Source organism: Microplitis mediator, chromosome 6, assembly GCF_029852145.1.
Source record: "Microplitis mediator isolate UGA2020A chromosome 6, iyMicMedi2.1, whole genome shotgun sequence".
In the NCBI taxonomy this organism is placed as follows: domain Eukaryota; kingdom Metazoa; phylum Arthropoda; class Insecta; order Hymenoptera; family Braconidae; genus Microplitis; species Microplitis mediator.
This window is the reverse complement of record NC_079974.1, coordinates 19,861,812-19,874,803: the sequence shown is the minus strand read 5'-3', so window position 1 is coordinate 19,874,803 and position 12,992 is coordinate 19,861,812. Positions and strand designations below refer to the sequence as shown.

The 12,992-nt window shown below is 30.1% G+C and overlaps 2 protein-coding genes across 8 annotated transcripts in view; both read left to right on the top strand.

Moving 5' to 3' along the window:
* Positions 1 to 93: 93 nt before the first annotated feature.
* On the top strand, positions 94 to 2,004 carry LOC130669565 (uncharacterized). The gene is made up of 5 exons (XM_057472538.1): positions 94 to 318; positions 437 to 529; positions 791 to 866; positions 989 to 1,175; positions 1,308 to 2,004. The coding sequence occupies exons 2-5, from the start codon at positions 461 to 463 to the stop codon at positions 1,510 to 1,512; spliced, it is 537 nt and encodes a 178-aa protein (XP_057328521.1). The 5' UTR covers positions 94 to 318; positions 437 to 460; the 3' UTR covers positions 1,513 to 2,004.
* A 2,905-nt stretch (positions 2,005 to 4,909) lies between these two features.
* Positions 4,910 to 12,992, top strand: part of LOC130669557 (potassium/sodium hyperpolarization-activated cyclic nucleotide-gated channel 2) — a 185,714-nt gene continuing 177,631 nt past the window's right edge. For 3 of the 7 annotated variants that reach the window (XM_057472525.1, XM_057472524.1, XM_057472522.1), the window contains exons 1-2: positions 4,912 to 5,486; positions 9,278 to 10,035. In XM_057472525.1, coding sequence (XP_057328508.1) covers positions 9,998 to 10,035 — 38 coding nt within the window. In that variant the 5' untranslated portion in view covers positions 4,912 to 5,486; positions 9,278 to 9,997. Of the gene's footprint in view, positions 5,487 to 9,277; positions 10,036 to 12,992 lie in introns of all 7 variants that reach the window. The other 4 variants (XM_057472521.1, XM_057472526.1, XM_057472527.1 and 1 more) reach the window with 4 other exon arrangements.

The following is a 12,992-nucleotide window of genomic DNA, read 5'->3' as shown; positions in this document are numbered from 1 at the left end:
CGCGTCGTCGTCCACTAAAAATCAATACGAATCCATGTACTTGGGGTATAGTGGGGTCGAGCTGCAGGGTGCATGTGCCATCAGTTTGACACAGCCCGTGTGCTGAAAGTATGATAAAAAAAAATCTATATATTTTTCCAATTTAAGTTCAATGACATCACATATTATACTTTTTATTATTTAAATTATTTAAAGTATGTTTACATGCTACCGTCTTATTAAATTTTTTTATATTTAATACTGTCAGTGAATCAATACTTCATTTTTTTCTGATTATCATCATTATCATCATCACATTCCAACAAGTTGTCCATATGGGTAATTATTGATATCATATTTATTTACATATTTACATATTTACATACAAAATTGATTTTATTTTATAATCTATCAATTTAATTATTAAATATATTTAATAAAATTTTTTATTTTACAGAAATAAATATATATAGTTAATATTATGGAAGACAGTGGTATAGATAGTGATCCAAAACCTATGAATCATGCTGAAGATGATAGATTATTTTTGGTAATTTTTTTTTTCAATTATAAATATTAAAAAAAATAAAAATATTTAGTATCTTGATAAAAATTTGTATTTTAATTTTGTTAAGTAAAATTTATAATTTATTTTTACTAGCTCTTTAATTTTTTAGTTTCATTATATAATTAAATTTTTTTTACTTTTTTTTTAATGTTCTATTTAGATATTTGTTGATAAGTGAAAATAAAATTTATAAGGTAGAAAAAAATATATTTATTAATTTAAATTTAATTAAATAATTACTAGACAAGCGATAGTAGTTGTAGTAGCAATCAAGCGCAACCCCAACGTAGTACTACAAAACAGTTACAAAAAAAACTGGGTAAGTTAATTAGACATAAACTTTATTATTAAGTTATTATTTCACAAGTTTTTTTTATATATTTATTTATTTATTTATTTATTGGTTTGTATATTTTATAAGATTACTTAAATAATTAACAGAAGCAAGAATAGAACAAGCAAAAAGAATCCAACGTGGCTCAGACTACATAAAATTATCTAGTAATGATAAAACTAGTACAGTATCCAGTAATTCAAGTGGGTTGATACCAATTCAAAGACTGCCCATTCCACATAAATCTAATGAACATCATCCACTGGTAGAATACTGGCAAAGTGACAGCGAGAGGTAAAAAAAAGACACTAAATTTCGAAGGATAAATGGAGATAAAAAACAAAAAAAAAAAAAACTGAGAGTATGATAGTAAAAATAAAAGTTTTAAATTTATAAATTTAGTAATCCAATAATGTTGTTTTCAAGCGAGGATGAAACTACTTTATTTCCACTGTCACGGGGCAAGGACACTAGTAAACACAAACAAGATCTTACGGACACATTCAGTATTGAAGAATTGAGTGAAGGAAGCGAAGATTCTCTGAATCTAGGTCCTACTAAATTACCTCATCCACATACTCGGACATATTCACCAACAGGATGCTTCAATTGCAAATGTCGGATTATTTAAAAATATATATTTTAAGCTTCCAAACAAAAACAAATCAAATTTTAATATGTAACTTAAATTTTAATATTTTTTAATTTATAGGCTTCAATTTATTATTATTATTGTTATATTATACATTTTATTTTTTATATGTTTTATTCAAAACATGTACATAGTCTTCCAATAATACTTTTCTAACAGTTTATTTAATTAAATTAATCGAAAATATGCCAAATAAAAAAATTAATTTTTGAAACTGTACACTTGCCCGCGGACCTATTCGGCTTATTTGCATTAATCTTCTCTATTTATATGCATACTCACGTTCACTTAAATATGTTAATTTTAACTGATAATATGATTATTCTATCGCTAAGTGACGGTGACTCTTGATGAAGAAAAAAACAAATAATAAATTAATGGTGAAAAAATAAGATGAGAAATGATAAAAATAATAATAATATAAAAAAAATTATATGAGCGTTGATAAGTATGAATAATAAATGATGATGTTGAGAAAATTGCTCTTATCTAATTTATTTTATTTATTTTTTAATACTTCATTAACTCTTTTATTATTAAAGACTTTTGTTTTCCACTTGAGAAATAAAAATTTCTTAATCGCTTTAATGCTTTTATGTAATAAAAGTTTTTCGTGTAATTCGTGCTCTTTATTTTTCGAAAATATTAACAATTTTTTATTTATTATTTTATTTAAAAATACAAAATTCGAATCTTTAATGATTTTAATTTTTAAAAAACGGAAAAAATGAGTTAAAAAAAAAAAAAAATTGTTTATGGTGATAAAGTTGAATCCTATCAAAAAAATCTATATGGGAATCCAGCCTAAATTCTTATGTGGGTTCTCACATGGCGTTTTCGGATGGATTCTCATATGGTTTCCTATAGGAATTCAGCATAGATCCCGATATAGATTCTCACATGGGTTCCTATGGGAATCCACATCATGCCAAATCCATATGAGAGTCTTGTGGATTTTTCCCATGTGGATTTTTATTTCGATTTCCCATGGAAATCTACACCATGTCAAAATGGGAATTAAAATTCCTATGGTTTCTTACAAGGATTCCCATATGGGAATCACAGTTTCCTGTGTAGGTTTTCTTCATGTGAATTTCGAAACCCACAATTTCTTATGTGAATTTTCCTTATGGGAATTCAAATACTCAGTTTCCTATGTAAAGTTCCTGGATGGAAATCCAGGTACCCATAGTTTCCTATTCGTATTTCCATATGGGAATCTTAGTACCCACAATTCCCTATGAGCATTTCCCATACGGAAATCCAGAAACCCATGGATTCTTATATAAATCCATACACTCCTATATTAATTCCTATGGACTCTTACATAAATCCATACTTTCTTTTATGGATTCTCATGAGTTCCCATGCAATCCCATGGATTTTTTTGATAGGGAATAAAAAGAAATGTATCTGACATTATTAGGTAATATGTTTTGTTTGAATATATATGAAGGATATAAAATTTGGGGGTTTAGGCTTCATATAAAACCCGTTCGGAGGCGCTCGTAGTGTTGACGAGAAGAAGGAGATGACAGTGTTTAAGGGGATGAATAAAAGCAGAGAGGGAGTAACAGTATAACAAGGGGTTGGTAGTAGATGAGGTAAAGCTTGAGATAGTAAAAGAGGGGTTGGTTTCGGCGAGTGACAAGGCGGGGCGCGTAATCGGTGACGGTGCGAGAAAGTCATAGCCAGTGTGGGGCCGGCTGCCAGCCGCCTAACGTCGTTATTTGGGTTTGCTGTGCACACATACTCGTATTCTGTCTCTATATTAACGTGATAACAATTATCATTTATTAATTGTTCACCGGACAAAAATATACAACACTTTAAAAATTTTTAATTCAAATAAAACTTGACGGAAGACGGTCAGAATTTAAAATAAAAAACAAATAAAATAGGAGATCTAAATTTAGATCGATGAGTACGGATAATTTTATAATAATTACACATGTTAATTTTTTAATTAAATCATAATGGTTGATTTTGAAGTATATTGTAGTCTAAGGAGCTACGGCTCGATGTTAAGGACATAGTAAAAAAAAATTCTGAGCCTGCGCGACCCCAAGTCCTGAAAGACTTGATGTACATGGAGGATGGTAACCAAGCAGTTTTAGTACTATCGAAATTTGCCGGTCAATTAATTTAATAATCGACTCATTTACTCGTAAAGTAAAGTCAAAAATAAAAGTTTTATAATTTAAGTAGTGTCGGTTAAATTTAAATAAAGATGAAGGAAAAAGTAGGATGATGACCTGGTAATAAAGTAAGAAAAAAAAAAGTATAAGAGTAAATTAAGGCTAACTGTCACGGCTTATTAGACGCGATGGTCAGCCAGACAGTGAAGACAACCCCGCTGTCGAGGTGATCAACGTCAGGGCACGTGACTTGTGACGTCGTGAATCGTGTCCTTGGTAAGAAGAGCTTTTAGGAAATTTAAGATCCTCGTCGGTCGGTGACTATCTAAAGAACGAAATAATGTTGAGGAAAAAAGTTTGAAAGAAAAGACAAGAAAGCAACCGTATAAAAAAAGCATACCAAGGTGTGTAACGGATAGACACACCTGTCAGTGGAAATGATGCTTGCCTTAATGCTTGATGGTGTTGCTTGTCCGTGCCAGCAGTATCATTACACTCACGCGACAATTGTCAAAAGATTTTCCTTCTCCTTCTACTCTGGTTATCTGAAAAAAAAGTGGCGTGTCACGAGACCGGAATACTCTTTTTCATCCTCATTCAATTGGTCACGTGATGCTATTAAAATTGTCAATAGAACTAAAGTACAATTACAAGGAATGTTATCAAGTTCGCCGTCATTGCTATTATTATTGCCGTCATTATCATCAGATTTAAAAAAAAAACCAGTTAAGCAGCATCAGAACGCAACAATGCCATGGAATTATTTTTTAATGGATTACAAATTCAGTTACTGCTACTGCTGATGATCTATGCCACCATTCAGACCCATTGAGACTTTCAGTGTCCTTGAATCTTGAATGTGTGTTATCATTGTATGATGCTTTGCTGTTCTATGCTACTGCTGCTGGTACTCAGTAGCATACACTAGTAGGAATAGGAACAGAAATAGCCATAGGGATAAAATCGAAGGCAACAATATAATTGGATTGATATGTACTGATGACGTTTGCTAGTTGTGATTCACGGATGAATTGGTTCCGCTACACTGATGCTGTGTAGACTAACATTGTGTTACTCTTCTCTCATCTCTTTTAATCAATGAATCGTTCGCGTGTGACGAATTGAGAAAAAATATACATATTTGTATATATGTATACGTAGAAGTATACACAAGAAAATTCGTATAAAGCAGCATTAATAAACAAAACGATTCATTAACTCTTTGGTGTTTTTGAAAATAATGTGAATTGGTCGTTTTTTTAATAATATTAAATTAAGAGTAACGGATCTTTGTTACTCTTGATTACTTAATGCTGATTACTGTTAAATAGACAATTTTTTAAAATTATTGTAAGGATTGTCTGTTTGATAATTAAGTATTTTGTTATACGGTTTACTTATAGGCTTATGGCAAAACGTTATTTCTGTTGACGGTGAAAACGAAATAAATTAAAGCACATTCCCTTTTTCTGTATAGTTTCTGGCAAGGTGCGGAATCTACGTGACTGGAGTGATGATAAGCATGAGATTGTCGGGAGAATAGAATAGAAGAAAAGAAAAATAAAAAAAATAAGAAGAAGAAGAAGAAGAAAAAGAAGAAGTTGATAACAAGGGAGGATGAAAAAAAAAATGATAAAAATAAAAATAATGACGTCTGATTTAACGTCGACGGGTTTGAGAACAATCTATAACGGTACATCGAGTTGCTGATCACGTTGGACGTTTTTTTGCTTCTTCGTGAGGCCGAATAAAAATTTTTTAAGAAAATGGACGAGAATATTATGGGATACGGAGCGATCGGTTATGGTATTACAGGTGAGTCTATAAGAAGTTATTATTCATAGTTAAGGTTTTTTTTTAAACTTGTTTATTTTGAGGGTGAGCATGAGAATGAAAGTGAGGTGATGTAAAGCTGGAGTATGAATATTAAATTTATATATCGATTTTGGCGAAATGCGTTTTGTCGTTTCTGTCTGAGATATTGATCCGGTGCTGATTAACATAGTTCTCTTGAGGGACCTGCCGGTGTCGACGTATCTGCATCAACAGAACCCAGAATCAGATATATTGAGGATGATGTAAAGGCTATTTCTCGGCGTGAGTTTACTGGACATTACTCTAGTCCACAGTTACTCTAGTTCTCTTTACTCGTATAGTAGTCAGAGAGAACGGAAAGCCATTTGATATTATTAAGCTATTGAGATTATTCGCCTATCTATCAAATTTGCGGTATGAGTTATTATATATTGCTTGTATAATATCAGGGATTTCAAGGGCTTAGTGTAGATTTATTTAGTCATATTTTTCTAATTATTTTAAATTTAAAAAATCAATGAAAATATTTTAGGTGAAAATTTTGATCGCGAAATTTGGCAATTAAAAAAAAATTTTATGCTCTTATTATTGTGACCCGAATAATTAGAAAAATAATCAATAGTAAATTTATAAAAAATAGTTTTAAAAAAATAATAATAATAAAATCTATAGTAAATATCCAATATGTTTCAAAGGATTAAAAATTAAAAATAAAAAGTAAAATTAAATCGATGAAATCGGAAATTTATGTATGACTATACCATGATTTTATCTGTCGAAAATAAAAAAAAATTCACTGATACTGAAACGTTGAATTTATTCATTAAACACAAGATTAATATCAAATTTTATAAACCTAAATTAATAAAAAATATAATATTTTATCAATCTTTTACAGACATATACTGTAAAAAATCGGGAGTGAAGTCGGAGTGATTCCAGATTTTATTTTAATCTTAATTCACTCCGTCATTCGGAGTTTTTAAAAAAATCACTCTGCATAAGGAGTAAATGAATCGTTTATTTGAGAAACCCCATAAGTCAAGAAAACAAAATTTTTCAGGAAACACAAAAAACATTTTTTTGGAAAAACTTGACATTAAAATAATAAATAAATAATTGAATACAATAATGTTAGCGTTTCTGAAAAAGATTCCAACAAGAAAAATTTAATTTTTTAACTGAAACTACTTAAAAAAATTATTTAAAGTTGATTGACTTATGGGGTTTCTCAACCAAACGGAAAAAAAAATTATAAAATCATTGTTTTTTTTAAATGTTTCCACTCAAATCATTTATTACACTGATAAAATGAAATATTAAATATGTATTTGAACTCTGAAACTCAGAAATTCCAAAAAATTATACTTAATTTAAACATTTTAATAAATCATATAACAGTCACCAATAAAACAACATTTGAAATTAATTTTCCAAAAAAGCGCGAATTTTAAATAAAAAAAAAAAAAAATTATTTCTGTAAAACTAAAACTGCATATGTTTATTTGAGTCATTGACTTATGGGGTTTCTCAATTAAATAAAATTGCTGTTACCCCGTTAATTTTTTTTTAAACGCTAATTTGATGCATACTTTGATTGATTTCTATGGAGGGACATCCAAAGAACCCAATTTCACAAAAAACATGACTTATGGGGTTTCTCAAATAAACGATTCAAATAGGGAGTTTGTTTTTTCAGCTGAGTGATTCCGGAGTGATCTGGATTTTATTTCACTCCGATTCGGAGTTTAAATATAAAAATAAACTCCCCCTCGAAGTGAATTTCCCTTCAAGGGAATTAAATAAATAAACAGTAATCCGCTTCGTAATCACTCCGCATTCACTCCGGATTTAATCTGCAAATTTTTTACAGTATATGAAAGCTCTGACAAAAATCTTTTGGAGTAATTCTATAAAATGATTACCATCATAAATAATTAATTTGAATGTAATTATAAGTTTGAAAAGGATTTTTTATCACGTGTAAACAATAAGTAAAAAGTTTTTATGATTAAGTAGTCTGAATTATTTTTCTAACATTTTATCATCGCTAAACTTGCACGACCAGCCTTATTATGTAACTTGCTGCAGGATTAAATCAGTCAATATAAAGCGCTTTAGTCGGGTATCTAGTTGAGTATATATTTATATAGATATATAATATGAGGGTAAGGTACTCTAATAATAACGAGCAATGAAGGTAGTAAAAACACGCTTGGAGAGTTTACATCTTCACTATTATAAATATACATCTTCTCTACCATAAACCAAAGAGCAGACTACACTAGATGATGGATGGATGTTGGAAACGAGATAGAATTATAGTAACTCGAGTTGAAAAGTTGGTTTAAAGTTTTGAATTTCATTTCTACCATACTCACGAGTACTACATTGATAACGCTAAATTTCTCGGGATTACCGCTGGTTATAAGCATACTTTTTTTTCCCTCATTTTTATTTTAAAATTTTTTCATCCCGTTTTTAAAATTCTTTTTCACTTTTCTGTCACTATTAACGTGAATATAATAAATATTCGTAGCTGTGCCACGCGATACGTGTATCGCATCGAAAGTCTGCATTGAAATATATATTTCCGCAGTCGATATGTAGTTGAACGAAAGAGATATAGACTCAGTAGTTCGTCCCCACAGCTCAATGCCGTTTTTAATAAAGTTGAATTGATCCACAAACGAAAAGTCACGTTCACTCACCCAGCCAACCTTTTCGCGATCTATATTTTTTTATCTATCTATGTACACATATATATGTATGTATGTATGTATGAACATGTATGTATGAATGTGTGTGCTTGTGTGTGTAGCTGATTCGAATCGTACTAAACTACTAGTCGTAATCCGCAGATGTCATTTTTACGATCTAGGTGAAAAGTCATTCTCTTCCAATGGTTATCTTCTTCTTTTATATCACTTTTTGACGGTCGTATAAACATTTTCACTTTTCTTTGTCTCATTTTGTAATCCTATTCATTATTTAACATTTTAATTTTAAATTTATCTGTGAATTTTGAATTTTATTTCCGTTATGATAAACAATCGCCCATAAATTAACATTATATTTGAAGCTAGATATTTATTGCTAGGGTTTTTTTTATCGAATTTTTATTAATATATGCTGAAAAAAAATTTTGTACTTTTTATCTCTTGTATCGATACTTTAGTTATAAAATCAGTTTTTTTTTATTAGCTGAATATGCAGAAATACATTTTATAAGAAAAAAAGATGGAGGTTCAAAAATACTTAATGACCACTTGGAATTTTCAAAAGCTTCTACTAAATAGAATGTGCGCTAAAAAATTTTTTTAAATTTTTATTTGAAAAGTATAAATGTGAATTTGAGTGAAAATATTTGTATTTTTTTTATTTGATTGATTAAATATAAAAAATAATCAACAGCGAAATCTGTAAATAAAAGAGGTTAGGAAAAATATCAATCAACGCTACAGCCATCACTTCGGATTTTTATTTTCATCTCGTAAAAATACCCACGAAAAATATTCCCTTTGACTTTACTCATCAGTATAAAATTTAAATTTAAAAAAATATAAAATAAAACTGGAAGAATGAAATATTCAATGCAACAATTTAAGCCAAATCAATCATGCATGTTTTTTTTAAATACGTTTTCATAAAATGTGAACTGAATGTCAACGTAAAAAAAAAAAAACTAATGAAAAAGAAAAAGCTGTCGAAACCCATATCAAAGTCCATGTTGTCATCCATATATTTTATAAAATAAAATCCATTCGAAACATTAAATCTTTTGATTTCAGGCGTCTCACCTGCTTCAGTTTCACCGTGGGACAATAAACTGATAGACGAACGGATTCGTGTGTGAAACGTCAGTGTAAAAAAAAAATAAAATAATAAAAAGTCTTGTGACAGTGAGTGTGACTGCATATAGACAAGAGCAGGCGACGTAAAAGTCAAGAAAAATAGGAACAACGAAGACGTCGTCAACACGCGGACACTTTGATCAAGTTGATCGTCAATTAACAGCCGGTACTAGCGTGCGTGGCGCGCCACCACCCCCTTAATCAGGGGGGGTGGGCCAGGGCACCGTCAGCGTGGGGGCGGGCGCCGCGGGTGCGCGCTTGGCGCGTCGACTAGTTCGCGTACTCGTTCGTCGTCTCGCTGCTGCGGCTTTAACCGGCCGCTTAAATCGTCACCCAGTGCTGGCTACCTCGGGCTTAACGGGGGTGGCCGTGGCCACGGGGGAGCATGATGCCTCCCCTGCCACGCGTCACACAACCCCAACCCCGAGTGTGATCTCAAACTCCAACTCCATTACCAATACCAACAATAATAACATAAACACCAACACCATCAGTACCAATGTCACAACCACCCCTAATACCAACACCAACGCCATAACAACCGCCACAATATCTACCTCCTCTTCCACCATAACCACCGCAAGTAATAATAATAATATCCTCAACAATAACGGAATATCATCGTCAAGCTCGACGAGATCGCGGACAAGGACTTCAATGTCCATGAGGAATCTTCACCGTCGAGTCTCCCATCCGTGAGTTTTTTTAAAATTATTATTGTTATATTTTTAATTAACATTTTTTAAAGCTTGCGATGATTGTTTGCTTGCTAGAATTTCTTGAGAAATTAATTACCAATTAAAATTAATAATAATAACAATTATTAATTATTAAAAATTTAAGTGTCGAGAGATTGTTCTATTCTGGCTAAATACCAGGCATGAATTGTTGAATGAATGGAAAGGTATAGTATTAAATCTCATAGCTGTGTTTTTATAGAACATTAAAAAGACAAATTTAACGTACAATAAAACGTAGTTTTTAAAGCTGTTTTCAAGTTTAATTTCCATATTATGACTTAAAACTTAGGACTTAAGAGTTCTCGTTTACTTTATTATTTAACAACAATGTTGTTAATTAAGTTGGGATAGTTAGTCTTGTCATTACTCTTAATACTTTGGAGACGATATTCTTCTCTTAAAGAAAAATTTTTATTTGTGACAGATTTATTTAATGTCTTTCTTTTTGATGAATATTTTTTAACATTGTTGTAATATGAATATAATAGATATTATAAAAAGTTATTTGTGTATTGTTTGGTTACAAAGAGTATTCAGTAATAAATAATTTTATTTTGTTTATTATTTTTTTAAGTATCGCTGAACTAGTTTAAATTAATAAAATACGGAGAGGATTTAAAATTACGGGTAAAGTTGTCGCGTGACTCCCCGGTATTCAACTTGATACCAATACAAAAGGCGTTATATCATTATGTCATGCTTGCAAGAGACTCCCACGTAACGTTAATAGGATCAAAAGGAGACTTTCATAATTATTATCACATTACAAAATATATATACCATAACGATATTTTTTTATTCTTATCTTTTAAATTGAGTGTTATATCCACATGTATTATCACGTTATTATATTTTATTTATAGACGTTTACTATTTGTCCAATTTATGTTTGGATTTATATATACTAGATTAATTTTTAAAAACCGATTATTTTTTTTTTCGGAACCCCTTAAATAGTTGCAGAGAGGTGAAAAACTGTTATTGTCATTCCAACAAAAGATTGGACCGGGTGTCGTCGGTTTTTACTCCCACTCTGGATGTTTTATGTGTTAAATGTTCTCCCACTTTTCTGTACGCATGTGCAGTTCATAAATTTTCGGTAGTAGGGGAAATTTCGGAGGTCTATTCTCTTACTGGGACCACAATAAATGATGAGCTTAATATTAATATTTAGGGGTCGCTCATTGCAATTTTCTATTTCCCATTTAAATAAGATGGAAAAAAATTTTAAGTTTGGAATTTTGTACCTCGGCAGTGGCTCATTATATAGAGAAGCTCAAGATATGGTTTCGTAAGGAATTGAAAGTTCTACAAAAAAAGTCTCTTATCACTTTTTGATAAATTCATCATTTCTAAAGTTATTGGAGCTTGAAGTCAAATTTATCATAAATTTCGAGATCTTTTTACTTTTCCGGCGAAACTATAAGACTTATGACAAAATGTCATAGAATCTTTTTTGTAGACAATTTTATTCCTTACAAATTACCTCTGATAAATTTTTTCAAAATTCTGCGTTTTTTTCTAGTTATTTTCATTTTAATGTCAAGTTCTTGAAATCGATCATGACAGTATTTTTTTTAAGAACTTGACATTAAAATGAAAATAACTAGAAAACAATGCGGACTTTCAAAAAACTTTATCAGAGGTAATTTGTAAGGAATAAAATTGTCTACAAAAAAGATTCTATGACATTTTGTCATAAGTCTGATAGTTTCGCCGGAAAAATAAAAAGATCTCGAAATTTACGATAAATTTGACTTCAAGCTCCAGTAGCTTTTGAACAAATCAATTTTCAAAAAATGATGAGACTTTTTTTGTAGATCGTTTAATTCCCTACGAAATTATATCCTGAGCTTATCTGTACAATGAGCCATTGCCGAGGTATAAAATTCCAAACTTAAAATTTTTTTCCATGTTATTTAAATGGGAAATAGAAAATTGCGAAGAGTGACCTCTCAATATTAATAAGAGCTCATCTTTTAACAGGCATCTTTTTTCACCTCTCTGCAACTATTCAATAGGGGGTTTCGAGAAAAAAAATGTCGATTTTTTTGAATCAGTCTAATATATACATATATTTATTTTGCTGTGTTCATTATTTAATAATCTTGAATGGCTGGAGTTTAAAGCTCAATTGACAATAAAAATTTTCAGCAGTTTGCAAATTCCAAAGAATTGCCCAAGGGTAAATTTTATATTCAGCATTGTGACAAACAGAAAAATTGCCAAAGAAAGCGAAATAAAATCAGATTGCTAGAGAATTCACGCAGACTAGACAGGATAACCAAAAAAAGATAAAAAATGGATAACAAAAAATAAAATAAAAAATGATGCATGGAAAGAATTCGCATTATGTGAAATCGGGGACGCGGTAAAGATATTTCTGTTTGAAAGTTAACGCGAGTAAAAGTTTATCGAGTTTACTATGTTATTTTTATAACTAATAGATATCTATATATATTCAAAAATGATAAAAAAAATGCCTCAACAACATAGCGACCTAAACTTATGAGTTTTAAAGCTTAAAAATTCTCTCATTGTCATTTAATCTTTTATTAAAAAAAAATATAATAAATATCTTTGAAGATATACATATATATAATCCTGTTGCTAAATGAATTATCTATAGAAACTTTTTTAAAATTAAAATATAAAACTTTTTAATTACCTAATTAAAAACATACTTTTCAATAGTGCGATAAATTTTTTTTTTGTTTCGTTTAAAATTCAAGGAATGTTTGAAGTCATTATATAACTTTGAATAGGATTTAAATATAAATTATTTAGTAATTATAATTTGAATACTTCTCTTTTATCCAGATTTATAATTTTAATGTACTGTAAAAAATTTCCGGAGTGAATCCGGAGTGAACGCGAAGTAGATGATTTTTTATTTATTTAATTCCCTTGGA